The sequence below is a fragment of the Carcharodon carcharias genome, chromosome 9 (assembly GCF_017639515.1).
Source record: "Carcharodon carcharias isolate sCarCar2 chromosome 9, sCarCar2.pri, whole genome shotgun sequence".
NCBI classification, from domain to species: Eukaryota; Metazoa; Chordata; class Chondrichthyes; order Lamniformes; family Lamnidae; genus Carcharodon; species Carcharodon carcharias.
This window is the reverse complement of record NC_054475.1, coordinates 32,617,195-32,636,046: the sequence shown is the minus strand read 5'-3', so window position 1 is coordinate 32,636,046 and position 18,852 is coordinate 32,617,195. Positions and strand designations below refer to the sequence as shown.

At 40.9% G+C, this 18,852-nt stretch overlaps 1 protein-coding gene across 2 annotated transcripts in view; it reads right to left on the bottom strand.

Moving 5' to 3' along the window:
* Positions 1-2,221: 2,221 nt before the first annotated feature.
* Positions 2,222-18,852, bottom strand: part of LOC121282601 (protein FAM107B-like) — a 65,665-nt gene continuing 49,034 nt past the window's right edge. For both annotated transcript variants that reach the window (XM_041196371.1, XM_041196370.1), the window contains 2 exons: positions 13,781-13,925; positions 2,222-3,621 (listed from right to left, as the gene is read on the bottom strand). In XM_041196371.1, coding sequence (XP_041052305.1) covers positions 3,502-3,621; positions 13,781-13,925 — 265 coding nt within the window. In that variant the 3' untranslated portion in view covers positions 2,222-3,501. The remainder of the gene's footprint in view (positions 3,622-13,780; positions 13,926-18,852) is intronic.

Here is an 18,852-nt window from a genome sequence, read left to right as displayed (position 1 = left end):
ATTCTGTTCAAGTTTCAATAATCAAAACCACTGATCCCACAACATTTCTTTCCCTCTGGCAAACTCTACAAATGCAACATTCAGCCTTTTCTTTAAAGTCTGAATTTTTAATTGATATGCTTTGGGAGAAGCTCATAAGAATTAAGAATTGCATTGTTAACTCTCTGATAATCTGAGGATTGTTCTTCCAAAAAAGCTTTCCCTAGCAAAATGCTCTGCAAAATAAGAGCCCATGTGTCCTTTGGCCCCTCTAGCTTTGTGGCCAAATTTTCAAATGAGATAAAATATCTCCATCCTCAGTGAATTTAGGCACACTAGATGAAGATTCTTTGTTATATCAAAGCTTTGAGTGGGATTCGACATCATCTGAACTACTAGTTTCTCTTTCACCCTGTAACCTAAGCTTTTTGTTATGCCAGTTCATGTTGTCTGATTTTTTTTCCTCACTTTGAAACTCCCTTTCCTTATTTCTTCCCTCCCTTGCTAACTTCTCTCTCTCTCTCTGGAATTCAAGTTCAAGCCTCCTTCACATTTCTCTTTCTTTTACTTTTGCTTCTCTCTTGAGTTCAAGTTTTTGCTTTTCTCTCGCTCTTTCTAGCTCAAGCTGCTTTACCTCTTTTTCTTTTATTTCAAGCTGCTCCACCTGTAACTGAATTCTAGTTAACTCAAGCTGTGTTCTACCTGGGCCAGGCTTTTCTTCTTCCAATCTCACAAGCTGTGATATTTCCTCAATTATACGTGCTTTTTAGCCCCTGCTTTTGACTACAATTTCAATTTTTCTGCTATTGATATTAATCTAACCTTGGTTAATTGTTGTAAGTCATTCAGGAATAACTCTTCCCTCTCCAGTAGAGTCATAGTAACTGACAAAGCCATTCTGCTTTCCAGTATAGTAAAATTCACTGTGAGATCCTATTGGCCTTAACTTTAGCAAATCCTAGGACCCATCTGTAGGTTCAAAATCCTGAATGAGCCCCAAATTTTGTTACGATCCCAAACCAGACCCTCAAATTTTGTTATGATTTGGTTAGGGACCAGTAACTTTTTATTTAATGTAAGTAAATTTTGAAATCCCTGTTACTTACTATGAGAATGAAGTCACAATATTCTATGGTTTCAAACAAACAGAAGAAATTTTACTATACAAGAGTGAACAAAACAAACAGTCAATACTACCTATTTTATACTCTAACATATAGAGTTAACATGAGGTAAACATGAATTAACAGGCAAACTGTGGTCAAACACGCCATACACTGCACATTAAAAGGCAAAAACCAAGACAGTTTTCCTTAGTTTCTCAGCAAACCACCCAGACATCAGCCACCACTGTTAGTCACAAAAGTTCTTTAAAACTCCATCTTCCACACAAGAAATTTCAGCTCTTCTCCTTCAAAGAGCTAGTCTGATCCCCAGTCAACAGCAGTTCTATTCCACCCAAGTTCCATGGGTACAATTCTCACCCAAAGGCACACTATTTCAGATCTCTCTCAAATCTGCTCCCAGGTCCAGCCTTCTTGGTCTTCTTTTCTAGCTGAGCTGATCTACTACTGAGACTGCACCCCTTGTGCTGGCCAGGTTACACTCCAGTGCCCAAACACAGGCACAATGCCAGCTCCTCAGCCATGGTGCTGCCAACAACTGCCCTTCACAGAGCAGCCAACTGCATTTTAGCCTTACTGAGCTGACATTGCCCTCAGGTTTTCTCTGTGCCCCAGCATCCCAGCTGAGCTGCTACCAACAACTGCTCTAGGGCTTTTTTCTGAGCCCTATCTTCTCAGCAGCCTGTCTTAATCCCAGCTCCAGGGCTTCTCTGAGCCCCAGATGCACGGAGCTAATACTGCTCCCGTGCCTCCCTCAGCCCCAAGTCTTAACAACACAGAGCTACCAATGGCTGCTGGGGCTTTTCTCAGCCCCAGTCCCCTCAGCACCATGGAGCAAATAGCAGCACTCCAGCTGCAAGGAGCAGACCCCCCTTTCCACCTGCTCCCAACTCTCCCTCACGTGAGCTCACTCTGGTCCACTGGTTGTCATTTTCATGCCACAATGCCATGTAGGTGCCCTGCTGTCAGGATGGCCGAGCCCTTCAGTTACGGAAACTCTGGACATTGAGCATGTGCAGCCTTCACCCACACCTCCCACATGCTCTGCCCCTGCATCAGAACCCTGAATGCAAAACATAGACTCCCTCACAGAATCAAGAATCAAAATTCCCATGGTGTAATGAATATGTGAGGCTTTAATTTCTTTTAACATAAAAAAGTAGTTAAATTACAATGCAAAGTAAGCAAAACAGATCTAAACATATTCCAAATTAGGTTATCTTGCATATTCAAAGTGCCTGCATGCAGGAGTACAATAATACATTAATCAAACAGGGATCACAACTCTCTGCATAATTATCTCTTGATAAATCACAACTGAAAATGCAGACACACAGGGCTAGTCTGAATAGCCCATGCACACTCCAGATAATATTTATCGACCCAACCGAAATCAAATCAATTGACTTGTCATTAGAAGATCTACAATAAAAAATAACATTGCAGGTGACAAATGTTCTAAGATGAATGAAGTGGAGAAATGAACACTTTTCATTTTGGGCTCAGTGTCAGCATCAGATACACAATGGTTAGGTTGGTGTGCAGAAAAGTTAGATGCAAAGTAAAGCTGCTCTGTTTCAACAATGTACTTTATCCCTAATCTTAGAACCTTCTGCACGAGTATGGCATTTTTTTATTCCTAGCTACGTTGTGGCCTATGGACAACATTGGCAATTTAGTACTAATTAGTATGATGCCATTGGGAATGGGATTGAAACTACTCAAACTCATTTCAGAGATTTTTTGAATCTCAATTCTATGACACTGTTGGTCTACCGGCTCTTACCCACAGGTTGTCTTTTATTTAATATAGTACATGATTACAATGTGAGATATTGAAAATAATAGTGGAGACAAGATAATAAAATAGCTTATTCTAATTTGTGAAAGGTGCTTTACAATTTTTTTAAAAAACTCAAATAGTATTTAATCAAAATTCTAAGTCACTGGAGTTCAGGTAAACTAAAGTTTGGCAAACTACCATCATAAATAGCCATGAAATCATTGGGATGTTATGACAGGGAACAAAATTTAGATTTACTTAATATTTACCAGTCACATCTGACCATATTAGATTATGACCCTAAAAATTGGTTACAACCCAATTAAAATGATCAAAATAATTACAGGATTGTACTCCTTGTGGTTGAACATACCTATCAGAAAGTTAAGAGTAGCCAAAGTGGTGAAAGCATCGGCAGAAATAAAGATGTGGCAAAATGATTGCTGTACAATTGAGAGATCAATAGGGTGTTTTCAATGAAAAGTTTGCTGAACACTGAAAGAAATCAATGATTTCAATCTTGAAAGCTATATGTTCAACCTTTTTAATCACTACATACACTGGGACAAGTTCTGTCGAGGCACAGCTCATATTGGTAAACACAATAATTCTTGGCTAAGACATCTGGCCATCTTCTGCAGCATCTGCTATCTTTATTCTTCTCAAAGTTTCCTTGACTTTGATGAACTCTGGCACATTCTCCTGTTCTTCCAGTTTTTGCTGTTCCTGTTCATACTTTTGAAAAAAAGTGAAACAATTTTTCATGAGAAATGTTGTTTCATTAGTCCATAAAACTAAATTCGAAGATTGTGGTCAGAGCTTCTCAATCTCAACCCTTACTTTCTTTAGTAATCTAAGATTCATCCCATCTGAATTGCCAACTTTTTAAGTACCTCCTCTATTTTTATTCTATCCAATAACATACTGTCCCCTCCTTTACAGCTGATTGGCAGCTTCCTCTTCTCTAGTGGAGACTGATGCAAAATACTCATTTAGAACCTCAGACATATCCTCTGCTCCACAAAGTATTTCATTCTTGGTTCCCAATTGGCCCCATCCTTCCTTTGATTACCATTTGACTATTTATATGATTAAGTATTAGAAACAAAAGCAAAGTACTGTGGATGCTGGAAATCTGAAATTAAAACCATCAATGCTGGAAATACTCAGCAGGTCAGGCAGCATCTGTGGAAAGAAACAGAGTTAATATTTCAGGTCAATGATGAAAGCAAAACATGCAGATGGGGGGCTGAAGCAAAAATAGATAATGTTGGATCCATGCAACATTTGTATTCTCTTCATAGATGCTGATTGTGCATTTCCAAAATTTCCTGAGACAAAATTTTTAGCTCAGCGGTTGGGCGCGCACCTGACCTGCTTGAGTGTAAAATGATGCGTGTTGACGTCAGGTGAGCATCCCGACATCAAAGGGCACTCGCGCAATATTTCGTTCAGCGGGCATGCACCGGAGTCAGCAACTTGCCCACTGGCAATTAAAAGGCCTGTTAAGGCCATTAAATAATCGATTAAGTTGATTTTTTCACTGCCCATCCAACCTTACAGTTGGCGGGCAGGCAAAAAGGCCAAGTGGCCTTTGCACTTTTTAGGAAACCTCATCCACAACTGGGATGAGGTTTCCGAAAGCAAGTAAAAATGAAATAAAAATTTTAAAACTTAATTTATAACATCTCCCTGCTCATGTGACATGGACATGTTTCATTACATTTTTGTTTTGTTTATTTTTTTTATAACTCTTCATCTCCCAGAGGCAGCTCTGTGCCTCAGGGAGATTATGAAGCATGCAGTTGCACGCATGCGTGAAGGTCACACTCGCCGGGCTCGCACACCCCCTTCCCACCTCGCTGGCACAGGCAGCACTCAGCGCTGCCACTCGCATTTCACACTGGGTGGGCCTTAATTGGCCCGCCAGCATAAAATAGCGTCTGGCCCCAATCACAGGGAGGCGATTGGTTTCCTGACACCCCCACTGAGCCCGCCCAACAAGGGCAAGCTTCTGCCCCTGATTTTGTTTCTGTTGCATGTACTTTGTCAGTTTTATTGAATTGTGAAAGATACATTGTTGGACCTCCTTTGTTTCTGGTCAAACTTCAAATTGTTTATCGGAGGGAGCACACACCTTCTGAGGCTGTGAGAGAGCATGAGAAAGAGAGAGGAGAGAGACAGAGACAGGGTGAGAAATGGAAAAAGAGATGGAGATTGATCCATGGGCTTCAAATTAAGTTATTATCAAGCAAGTATACCTCAGTTTTACCTGAATTTTAGGACAAGGTGGCATTATTTTCCACCTCATTTATTTTCCACATTCAAGGACAATAATTATGTGATGAATATCACCATGAATCTGTTTGTCTTTAATATTGCTTGTCTACCTTAGACATTTTTATCCTGTAGTTTATAGCCTGAGTTACTGTCTGAGTTCCCTCTACCAAAGTCCACAGCACCACAGGACCTGGAAATATCAGCACATGACTTGCAAATAAATCAGCAATACACCAGTTTATGTTCAACATCTGGGCAAGTAACAAATTGAGATATTGCAGAAACAAATAACATTTCATTTTGTAGACTGTGAGGCTGATTAATGGGAATAATTTTGGTGCTCAGCTCAAAAACAAAGCAGTAACTTGATAGGATACTTTTAAAATCTCACTTCATCTTTTACATTACTTTCAGTTGCTAAAATAAAATTGTTGATACTCATTTACCACAGGAAAAAACACTTTGCTTTATTGGTAACGTGTGGTGTGCTACTTCAGTCATCATATTTTGAGTAAACGGTTAACTAACAATACCCCCAACAAAGTGTATTTGTGTTGAGTTATCTAGTGTTTTTAACTGAGAAAATATCCCAAGGAAATCCAGACATGGAGTCGGAAGAGGGCTGTGGGAGGTTACAGTTAAAAGGAGGGTTGATGCTGTGGTGGGATTTAAATGCAAGAATGCAAACTTTAAAATTTGAGGCTTTCAGGTGAACTTTAAGCCAATGTAGGTTATTAAGGGTAGGGGTTTTGGTAAGTAAGGCATGTTTTAGGACAGGATACAGGCAGTAGAGTTTTGTATAAGATAGTGTTTATGGAGGATGGGAAGTTGGCCAGGAGAGCATTCAAGTTATGTATCTGGACGTAACAAAGACATTTGACAATTTCAGGCTATGGTAAGGGTACAGGCAGGTGATATTATGGTTGTGGAAGTAAACTGCATTAGTGATCAAGGAATATTGAAATAGATATAAAAACAAAAAACTGCGGATGCTGGAAATCCAAAACAAAAACAGAATTACCTGGAAAAACTCAACAGGTCTGGCAGCATTGGCGGAGAAGAAAAGAGTTGACATTTTGAGTCCTCATGACCCTTCAACAGAACTGAGTGAATATTAGGAGAGGGGTGAAATATAAACAGGTTCAAGGTGGGGTGGTGGTGTGGGAGGGGAGAAGTGGGGTGGGGTGGTGGTGTGGTTGTAGGGACAAGCAAGCAGTGATAGGAGCAGATAATCAAAAGATGTCACAGACAAAGGAACAAAGAGGTGTTGAAGGTGGTGTTATTATCTAAACGAATGTGCTAATTAAGAATGGATGGCAGGGCACTCAAGGTACAGTTCTAGTGGGGGTGGGGTGGAAAGACTAGCAGGGCATACAAGATTTAAAAATAATGGAAATAGGTGGGAAAAGAAAAATCGATATAAATTATTGGAAAAAACAAAAGGCAGGGGGAAGAAACGGAAAGGGGGTGGGGATGGAGGAGGGAATTCAAGATCTAAAGTTGTTGAATTCAATATTCAGTCCGGAAAGCTGTAAAGTGCCTAGTCGGAAGATGAGGTGCTGTTCCTCCAGTTTGCGTTGGGCTTCACTGGAACAATGCAGCAAGCCAAGGACAGACATGTGGGCAAGAGAGCAGGGTGGAGTGTTAAAATGGCAAGCGACAGGGAGGTTTGGGTCTTTCTTGCGGACAGACCGCAGGTGTTCTGCAAAGTGGTCGCCCAGTTTACGTTTGGTCTCTCCAATGTAGAGGAGACTGCATTGGGAGCAACGAATGCAGTAGGCTAAGTTGGGGGAAATGCAAGTGAAATGCTGCTTCACTTGAAAGGAGTGTTTGGGTCCTTGGACGGTGAGGAGGGAGGAACTGTAGGGGCAGGTATTCATCTTTTGCGTGGGCATGGGGAGGTGCCATAGGTAGGGGTTGAGGAGTAGTGGGTGATGGAGGAGTGAACTAGGGTGTGAAGGGAAGATGTGTTTGGTGGTGGCATCATCCTGGAGTTGGCGGAAATGGCGGAGGATGATCCTTTGAATGCAGAGGCTGGTGGGGTGATAAGTGAGGACAAGGGGGACCCTATCATGTTTCTGGGAGGGAGGAGAAGGCGTGAGGGCGGATGCACGGGAGATGGGCCACACAATTGAGGGCCCTGTCAACAACCATGGGTGGAAAACCTCGGTTAAGGAAGAAGGAGGACATGTCAGAAGAACTGTTTTTGAAGGTAGCATCATCAGAACAGATGTGATGGAGGCAAAGGAACTGAGAAAATGGGATGGAGTCCTTACAGGAAGCGGGGTGTGAGGAGCTGTAGTCGAGGTAGCTGTGGGAGTCGGTAGGCTTGTAATGGATATTGGTGGACAGTCTATCACCAGAAATTGAGACAGGGAGGTCAAGGAAGGGAAGGGAAGTGTAAGAGATGGACCATGTGAAAATGATGGAGGGGTGGAGATTGGAAGCAAAATTAATAAATTTTTTAATATTGAAATAGAAACTGATTTCAATGTTAAATGAGTTGCTGAGCATGCAAACAGTCTGGATCAGCCAGAGAGGAGAATGGAGCTGGTGGAAAGGACACAGCAGGGGCTAAAGATCCTGGCTTCAGACTTTTAGTCTTCCTAATGTTTTGCTGGAAGTATTTGCAGCTCATCAAAGACTGGGTGGTGTGCAAGCAGCCTTACATATAGATTTAGGGAGGTAGAGTTGGGGGTCATCAAAGTACATGTGCAAGCCAATTCATGCCTGTGGATGATTTTTACAAAGGGCAGCATGTAGTTGAGGAAGAGGAGACAGTCAAGAACGGAACTTTGATGATACCTGAGAGATGATAAGGGGTTGAGAAGATATAATTGGTATATATTGATATAATTGGAAAGAGGTCGAGGGTGGCTAGTACAGTAGCTCAAAACATTTCAATCAGGAACAGAATGACCAAATTTCTGAATATCGAAATCTGAGTGCATTATCACTAAACAGGAAAGGAATTTTTCACATACCTGTCATCTAAATTTAAATAGATGAAGAATTAGCCAACCCATTTTTGTCCTTAATACAGATTCCTTCAGTGACTTAAAAAAATAATGTATTTCAACCTATAGAGAGATACATCTTGGTGTCTAATTTGTTCTTTAAGAATTCTCACCTAGGACTCATGAATTGTGGGTTTACATCAAAACTTGTGTCAAATCCTGCTTTTCTCTGAGGAAGCACATCTGAAATTAGGATATATTTCCTAATACAAAACCTAGGAACACTTCAAAATACATGGAGAATTCTGAGATAAATTCTGAGGTGCAGGAATCCACCAAGGCAGTGGCATTTTTAATGTTAATCATTTTTCTGTTTTGAAAACCAGGGAGGGTGATGATTCCTTGGAGGAATGCAGTAAGAATCAAACCCCTGGGACCACAGGAGGTTTCACTGCACACAGGAGAAAATGAGTAGAAATGTAGTCATCATAGGGGATTCAATAATTAAGGGCATAAACAGATGTTTCTTTAGCCACTAATGTGATTCCCCAATGGTATATTGGCTCCCGGATACCAGTGTAAAGGATGTCAACAAGTGGTTGCAGGATATTCTGTAAGGGAACAGCCAGAAGTAGTGATGCGTGTTGGAACCAATGACGTAGCTGGAAAAAGTGCTGAAGTCCTTCAGCCAGAATTTGAGGAGTTCGGAAAACGCTATAAAAAACAAGACCTCAAAGGTAGTCATCTCATGATTTCTCCCAATGCCATGTGCTAATGAGAATTACACAAATGAGTTAAAAGAGTGTACAGGGCTCAGACATTGTAAATTATGACAGTACAAATGGCTCGTTACCAAAACCTCAACCTCGACATTAAATCAAAGTCTCTCATATCTGACACCTTAACTGAAAGCTGAAAATGATTGCTTCCTTGTCTTATTGCCACTAACAAGGCTCATTTCAGGGTTAATGCTTTGACATTTACAAAGATACTATTAACCTCTTCCAAGGTATCATGAACAAAAAGAAAATTAAACTATCGGTGGTATTTAATGGAGGCGACGGGGGTCTTGCGCACCAGCCGCAGAGTTGGCAAGAGCCCCACATTGCCTCCTTTAGTGAAAGTCTGCCGCATTAAATGCCATTAGGTACTTAACTGGGCAGCGGCAGGCCTTCCCTGTGATATAGAAATCCTGGGGGCAGAGATCCCACTTGCTAGAAACTGCCAGCCAATCAGATGTCAGAAGCTCTTCCTTGATTGACAACGCCACCAGGAAGGCTGTGGCTGCTGCCAGTACTACACCCACTTGAGGCCAAGGATTGCCATAGACCCAGGCACAGGTGAATTATGGTGGAAGAGGATCACTGGGTGGGGTCATGGGGGAGGGTTGGGGAGGGCAGTGGGCAGCAAGTGCAGGGGGTGGCTCTCAGTAACACCCTGCTTCCCGATGCTGGGTCCCTTCATCAGGCACTTGAGTATCTTTGAACGTGGGAACCCCTCCAGATACCCATAATCAAACACAACAGGGTTTGCTTTTCGGGCTTCCTGTCCAGCAAGACCCCACCCACTGCTGGATGAATACCAGCTTGCCCATGTCTTCCAGATGGTAATCTGATAAACATTTTAATGAAGCCCATTGTAAACTAAGCAGCTGAATAATTTTAAATGCAATACAGGAATGACCAGAATACAGCTTTCAGGGAAATTCAATCTATTCCCTGTTACTTCTAGTATAAATAAATCTAGTCTAAATAAATTATGCAAACTTAGACCCTTAAGGCCAAACTTCACTTTACAAGTCCATCTTCATCAAGTTGATTGGCTCTAACTTTAAGAGAGGAGTTCTCTGCTTCCCTGACTGATTGAAATTCCAAATCTCTGCCAACTTCCTGCTTTTCCAATTCATCAGGAAGCCAAAAACTTAATGTCTGACCCTTCTACAGCTAGGTCAGGAAGTGGATACCTGAACAGCCAATCAAAACTACCATTGTTCTCCTGGGTGTGAGTCTCCTGGAACCTCTGCCATCTGTTCAGTGATGCCACCTCCCATGAGACTCAAGTGAATGAATTGAATTCCAACAACATGTGAACTCCTGTAGTATGCAAAAATCACAACTTTGCCAAACACTGTCTAGTCCTGAGTATTGGACTGATTTCTGGATAACTTGCGCTTTGTACGCTTTTGCCTCTTCTATGCAGAATTTAATTTAAAGCAACATTGTACGTTAGGTAACCTACAATTCCTCCAGTGCCAAAAGGTGCAAGGTCTTGGAATATGATAAACTATTAAGCTCGTGGATCTGACTAGTTAGTTGGGAGAATGTAACATTGCATTAACATGATATTTATCCTTCTGGGAGCTTTTAGCTCAAGGTCAAAGTATTTCCAGCACTTTCTAGTTTTATTTTAAAATGTACTTGTACACATTAAGTATTAGAGCAACTTTTAAATTACTTTCATCTGAGAACACCCAAAAATATCCTTTGAGCTTTTGTTTTTGCAAAACTCATGCAAGTCTTGGGGTAAAAGATCAAAGTGCAGAAGGAGAAAAGTTCATTCAGTCCATCCAGTCCTTTCCTTTAAGTCATATATTCTACTTCATCTGCTTTCACTATTTCAATTACAAAAGCAGAATGAGAGTGAAAATTCCATTAATTCAGTATGGCCCATATAGGCTTCTGGACTGCTGATCAAAATTGTTCCCTTGTGGCATTGCTCAGAAAAAGAAAAGTATGCGTGCACAGTGTATGTGCGATGCAACTTCCCCTCTGCTTGTCCATCAATATTTGCATTTCTTAGGGTCTTCCACTGCCCATCTCCCTCCCTCCTGTTTTGACTGCTTGTCTCATACTCTCCACTTCTTTGCATCCTCCACATGCTATTTTAGCTTGCTGTTTCTCCTGCCATGGTACAAGGCTATTTGCTTATCATTCCTGCATTTGAATGCCTCCGAATCAATCCCCCTCTGTGTAGGTTTTTCCTCCTCATCCATATGTCTCACAGCTGTAATACCATGTATTTTATCCATCATGGTGCACCAGTTCACAGATTCATCATTCTTCCATTTTTTCCCTAATTTTAATTACTTTGGCCCTCTTTCTTCTTGCTCTCTATTGTCCTGTAAATCCACGTCTCTTTTACAATGAGTATACACTTATGACTTGAAATTAAGCTTTGGCCACCATATGGAGAAGCTAATATATTTGCATGAATGTTTTTGACCCTGATTTCATGCCTTCGTTAAAATAGCAGCAAAAATTTCACATAGGTACATCAGCTAATATTCAAAGAGCCTAATTTCATGGCAGTAATGTTCATGTTTCCCACCCAAAGCTGCATTCGGTTTTGAAAGGGTGGGGCAGGGATGTGTGGGTTTGGCTAAGGAAAGAAGCTGAACAGCTGCACTTGGGGCAGGAGGGAGAGGAGATTTGAGTCAGGCAGACAGGAACATGCTTGGGCCTGGCCAGGTGGGAGAAAATTATTAAAGGAATGCTAAAACCAACTGAAAACAAAGAATGCTAAAAAAACAAATTATTTAAATTGGGAGGTGGGTCTCAGGATCTTATGGTGGCTACATGGTCACATGGCATGGATTTAGTGAGCAATGTTGAAAGCACATGAGAAACATACAATGATACAGACAGAGAACTCTTACAAGAAATATCTTGTTGACCAGTCATGTCAAATATGTTAGACACTAGGCACGCATGACTAACTGGGAACCCAGATGTGGTTAATTGTATCGCTGATTAATAAATAAAAATGAGTAACAGACACACCTTCACTGAACATGTAGGGCTTGTTTTTCATGGAGGAGCAGAAGATCAAGTTGGGAAACTTACTGACCCGACAGACCCGTCTCCTTTAAGAGGACCCAAAGCCATATTTTTATTCCGATGGGGCATGGGTGGGATGGAACCGGGCCCCCCACCTCAGAGGCAGTCCAAATATGGCAGCAGAGACAGGCAGATGACCAGATTGACAGGCTACAAACCCCTCATCCATTTACTGGGAGATTGGTCCAGTTTCCATGATGAATGTCAGGCCCTCAAACCCTCACCTTCTCCCACTCCCCTATGCCCCATCCATGCCCCCTCCAGCCAAACATTCATAATGGGCTCAGTTGTTATAGCAAATCATTCCAGCTCACAGACAATGGAGCCAATTGAAATTGCAAAAGCAGATGTCTGAGTTTTTTCTAAGCTACACCAGATGGCCTGTCTAACAGACAGCTGCTGATGTTTATTTTCCACTTTTAAAGGGCTCTGGGTAAATAAATCACTTCAGATTATTGCAATGGAGATCCCAAACAGTGTTTTCTTCAGTCTTGAATGCGTAAGAGCTTTTTTCCAAATGGGAACCCTTACAATTGTAATAGTCAACTTACCTTTGCAGGACAGAGCGCTATAATCAATCACTGCAGTGAAAACACATCTACCTTATAATATAGCATCTAACTTTTGAAACTGAAAAGACAGATTTTTTTGTGTACTTCAAAGCCTGTCAATGAAGGAATTCCAGGAGCAGGTGACTGTTTTGTTTCGGTTCCCCATTTAGGACTGGAGTTCCCCTATGATTCATGGCTCCTCTGAGAGGCTGTGAATCACGTATACTTACCAAAAGGGCCTAGCTCAATAAAAATTGCAGGAGATTTTAAATGCCCACCCTCGCAATGGAGCTCTCCACATGCATGGGTGCTCTGTGTGGGCTGGCTAACAGCACCCTTATTCCATACCAGCGAAAATAGCCAGAAACAAGAATTGGGTGGGAATCCCAGAAGCATGTCCCACCCGCCATTTTTAAAGGGCTCCCACATCTGCCCGAATTGGCAAAAATCCAGGCCTTTATCTCAATTGTCATATTTGCATGACATAGGAATGTAAAGGTAGAGTTTTGTCTTTGAGCAAAATCAGGAATGGGTACTTGAAATTGTGCTGGTGAGGTTATGCTTCAAGTTTCCATTCAAAATAATTTACATAACAGCAAATATAAAATTTAATGATGCACACTGTAGTAAATTAAAGATTGTTTGATATGTAAAAGACTTTTATAACCTACCTACTAGTGTTTTTGCACCAATGAAAGTGAGCACAATTTGAGGAGTCTTCCTAAACCAGCACAAATGGTGGATCTTGTAATTTTGACCAATTAAGTGGATGGAGCCTAATTCAGATGATTGATTTATGAAGTAACATGAAAGACTGTAGAAAACATGATGTAAGTGATTTTGGACAAAACTCAGGTTTGAAATTCCACAATCTTTTGTGCTGATCCAACTGATTCCGCCTGGATTGCAGTGAAATAAGGAAGCAAGAGGAATCTTGACCCTGTGTACCTTAACTTTATTATGCATTTGTTGGTAGAATGGTAAGCAGAGAATGTGTGTTTTGTTTTGACTGTTGTTACTGCATTGGTTAGTGAGTGGTGGGTTGATGTTAGTTAATTGGGTTTACACACGTGAAGTACATTTATCTGTTTTGCCTGAGTGCACACACGATGTTTTCTACCAAAGTTTTTGCATATGCTTAAAACTGTGTCAGCACAGCCACAGTATTGGCTGTCAACGATTTCTATTGGGCAACACTTGTAGAAACTGTGGTAGTTGGTGCTGGATTAATATCAGATTTTGAGAAATGGTGCAAAGTATCAAAGCACACCTGTTGAAGTTTCTGGTATCTTTTCTTAAGCTCCTCTTCAAAATCAGTTTTTGGCTGCTCGGCTTTTTCCTGCTCTCTTAATAAGTCATGTTTTCTTTGTTCCATCACCCGTTGAAGTTCAGGCTTATTCTGTAACACAAAACCTCTAAGAGAAGGAAAAGGATGAGATTGTCTAATTCTGGACTTTCTTTTACAGTTTTTTCTATGTCAATGGTCCCTTAAAGGTCTAAATTGAATTTGTTAATTCAAACTTTATGTTACAAATTAAAGCTATTTTGTTGAGGAGGACATTTAACTGGTAAGCATTAATATAGAATGAATACATATTTCATGCTCGCCTAGCAGCACAGTGCATTAATAAATCTCTTGCATATTATAAGTTTATTTTATTCCTCATAGGTGATTCACCAAAACAAAAGAAGAGCTGCACCCAGTTGTACCAGATGATCGTTTAGATAAGCACTGTTGTCATGCAATTGTTCACCACATTCCACCACTGTCATTATGTTTCCAAGGAGTACTTTTACCGCAATTCAATTTTTCTGCTTGATTAGCAACTTCATTTTGCAAGAATTATATTATTTATATAGATCAGTGGTGGCCAATGACACTTTTGGCAGGGAATATAAATGCCTAAGCAAACTGCCATGTTGCCGTGGCAATGGGTCTTTCCTGTGGAATTGCACCAGCAACCTTAAATCTTTATCTAGCTGCATTCTTCAGTGGTTGCTTGCTTTTAAACCATTACATGCATATCGGACTTTTAAAAACCACCTAAAACTTTGTACAAAAAAATCCAAATAGATGGCTCACCAAATTGTTCTGCAAAAGTTTGCTGCTCGGAGCTGCCTAAACTACAGTGATAATTACAGATTTGTGGTCATTTTTTTTCAATTCCTGAATTTAGTTGGAGTTTAATATTGCAACAACTAACATTTACATCAGAGGCTCTATCCTAGATATTAAAAATCATTGCTTGGTTATTTTCCTGTATCCTGATATTGAGGTGATATTCAAATTAGATCATTTGGACGCAAATCTCTCTTTAACCCATAGAAACAGCATAACTGCTATTTCAACTCCATTTGAGACCCAGTCACAATCTTGACCCATACACTCAATTTAATTAGCTGTGCCTTCATCTATTTCCTGGGAGGTTTCAACAGCAGCTGGATCAGTAAGGGGTAATGGGGCAGTTGGGGATTAGTTACAAATGAAGAAATTTTCCATTGCTTGTAGGTCACAGGATCTGCTATCAGGCTGGGAGTCATCAAGCTGCTGCCAACTGTGACTGATTCTCTACTTCTGCGTCCATATATGATTCTAGTTTGGACAGAGGAGAACCAGGCCTAACAGTACCTGTTGTGGTCCAACCCTACAGATCTGATGATGGATGGCTAAATCAGTTGTGTGCCAAATACACTCAAGTTTATCCCCTAGGACTTGAGTGAGTGAAGATTAAGGCCACACTACCTCCCCATCTCTAAACCCCGTTTCTTCTCCAAAGTGTGTCACCTCTCAAATCAATAAGCATCTTTCATGGAATTCACTATGAGAAGTTTTTAATAGGCACTTTTCGACAGCAGTTTGCCTTTATCTAAAGCCTTTAACAAATGTGAAATGATCCAAGTGTTTCACAGAGGCATAATAATTTAGCATACCAAGCCAGAGGAGATATTAGGAGAGCTGACGAGAACTTGGTCAACCCATAGGATCTGGGTGGCTGAAGGAATGGATCAGTGGAGGAGCCAAGGGAGCAAAGGTTGCACAGGGTATCAAAGTCAGAAAACAAAGACTTCTAGGGGCTTTGTAGGGTTGGAAGATGTTGAAGGTAGGCAGGGCATGGTCATGAAGAGAATTAAACACAAGGATGCGAATTTTAAATTGTAAGTCAATTGGGGGACAGAGAAAATGTACATTCTCGAGGACAGAGTGCTGAGTAAGCTAAGGTAAGGGGAACAGTTTTGGATTAGCTGAAGTTTACACAAGGCAGAATTTCACCCATGTCAGGCGGACTCAGGGGTAGTCAGGAAGCAGACCGCCGCCCCCGATCAGGGCCGGAAGGCGATATCACACTGGCGGGCCAATTAAGGTCCAACCAGCGTGAAACACGAACGGTAGTGCTCAATACTGCCTGTGCAGGCGGGGGGAGGAGGGTGAGCGCAAACTTCATGCTTGTGCCCAAGTGCCATTTGCAAATCACCCTGAGGCACAGAGCTGCCTCAGGGAGATGAACAGATTTTTTTTTTAATTAAGATTTTATAAATGTTATCAGACATGTCCCCTCATGTGACTCTGTCACATGAGCAAGGACATGTTATTAATGAAAATAAAGATTTTATTTTATTTTTATTTGCTTTTGGAAACCTCATCCCGCCCATGGATGAGGTTTCCTAAAAAGTGCAAAGGCCACATAGCCTTTTCGCCTGCCCACCCACCATAAGGTTGGACGGGCAGCAAAAAAATTTATTTTAATGAACTTTTTAATGGCCTTAATAGGCCTTCTAATTGTTGGCGGGTGTGCCCGCCGACTGAAATACCGAGCGAGTACGTTATGATGTCGGGACGCTTGCCGTAGTCACCACGCGTCATTTTATGCTCAGTCAGTTTGGCCACACGCCCGCCAAGCTAAAAATTTTACCCATTATGTGGAGAATGGGAGGGTGACCAGGAGAGCATTAGAATAGCTGAGTCTGGAGGTGACAAAGACATGGATGAATGTTTGAGCAGCAAATGGGCTGAAACAAAGCACAGTTGGACAATGTTACAGAAGTGGAATTAAGCAATATTTTTGAAGGGAGAGGATATGCTACATTGAACAGGCACCAGCAATTTGACCCAACTGTTTATGCCTGTGTTTATGCTCTGTATGAGCCTCTTCCAATCGCTGTACATCAACCCTATTAGCATACACTATTATTCCTTTCTCCTTCTTGTACTTGTCTAGCTTCCCCTTATACACATCTATGCCATTTGCTTCAATTACTCCTTGTGATAGTAAGTTCCACATTTTTACCACTCTATGGGTAAAGAAGTTTCTCTTGAATTCCCTTTTGGATCTATTAGGGAGTATCTTATATTTATAGCCTTTAATTTTGGTCACCCCACAAGTGGAAACATTTTGCCCCATCTCCCATATCAAATCCTTTCATAATCTTAAAAATATCTATCAAGTCAGCCCTCAGCCTTTCATTTATAAGAAAAAGTGCTCCAGCTATCTTATCTGATACTTGTAACCTCTCAGTTCTGGCATTGTTCTTGTGATCCTTTTTTGGAGCTTAATCAATGCATCTATTTCTTTTTTACAGTATGGAGACCAGTATTGTGAGCATGATCTAATCAAGGGTCTTATAGAAGACTTTATGAGTTTCTAACATGAATTCCTTGCTGTTCAATTCTATCCCTCTATAAATGAACCACTTGATTAATTTTCGTCGCTACACTTACTGATTTGTGAATCTGTATCCTTGGATCTCTTTGCTCCTCTACCTTATTTAGAGTCTTATTATCCAAGCAGTATGTGGCCTCCTTATTCTTCCTACAAATTGCACTGTCTCAATTATCGATACTGAAATTAATTTTCAAATTACACACCCATTTTGCAAGTTTATCGATGCCTTATTTCCACCTTTTTCCACCTCTGTAACATTGCTCCTGTCTCAGCTCATCCACTGCTAAAATCCTCATTAATGCCTTCATTCCCTCTGGACTAGCCTATTCCAACCCACTCCTGGCTGGTCTCCCACGTCCTACCCTCCATAAACTTGAGGTCATCCAAATCTCTGCTGCTCATGTCTTCACTTGCACCAAGTCCTGTTCCTCAATCACCCCTGTGCTCACTGACCTACATTAGCTACCAGTTAAGCAACATCATAATTTTAAAATTCTCATCCTTGTTTTCAAATCCCTCCATAGCTTGCCCCTCCCTGCCTCTACACTCTTCTCCAGGCCTGCAACCCTCTGAGATATCTGCATTCCTCTATTTCTGGCTTCTTCAGCATCCCTGATGTTAATTACTCCAACATTGGTTGCTTAAGCCCTAAGCTCTCGAATATCCTCTCTACACTGTTCTGAGATCATCCTTCTATCTGTGGACACTGGATATTGTATTTGGTTAGTAGACAGACTGTAGTCATATCCTGGTATCTGTTTAATACTTGTCTATTAATACTACATCTAAACAGGTTACAGAGTAGGCATGTTGCTCCTAGGCATGATGTTCCAGCCTCTCTCGAGAGAGAGTCTAACACATGATTGATGTCAGTGGTATGTTATTTATGTCCTGCATTAGCATATCCCATCTGTTAACCCTTTATATGACATAAACCTCTCTAGCTCTCTTAACTCATTTTCCTCTTTTAAGACACTGCTTAAAACCTACCTCTTTGAACACGTGATCTAATATCGCCTTATATGGTTGATGTCATATTTTGTTTTATAATACTCCAGTGAAGTGCCTTGGGATGTTTATGTTAAAGGTGCTACATAAATATAATTTGTTATTGCTATTCTTATATTTTGTCACATTCTTCATTTGTATCAACTATACCCCCCAGTTTGGTATCACCTGCAAATTTAGAAATTGTATTTCTGATTCTGGAATCCAAACTGCCAATGAGTTGTAAACAATAGTGGTCCCAGCAGCGGACTCCCAATGCTTTAGTCCTTAGTCCTTGGCCTTAGTCATGAATTGACTATGCGGTAACTTACTCAAGGCCTTTTGATAATCCAATTATATTACATCTACTGCATTACCCTTACTGACTTTTTCTGCTACTTCTGCAAAGAATTCAATACAGTTGGTCAAGCAAGACCTTTCCTTTTGAAATCCGTGCTGACGACTCTTTGTTATATTTCCAATTTTAGGATGTTTTTCTACTGTATCTTTTGAGTAAAGATTCTATTATCTTTCCTACCACTGACCTTAGCTAATTGATCTATTGTTTCCTTTATTTGTTCTATCTTCCCTTTAAATATAGGATTAGGATTGGCTATCCATCTCTTGCACTATTCTTTTTCTCTGATGAATTGTTATATATCAGTGACAGTGCCTCTAATATTTCTTCCCTATC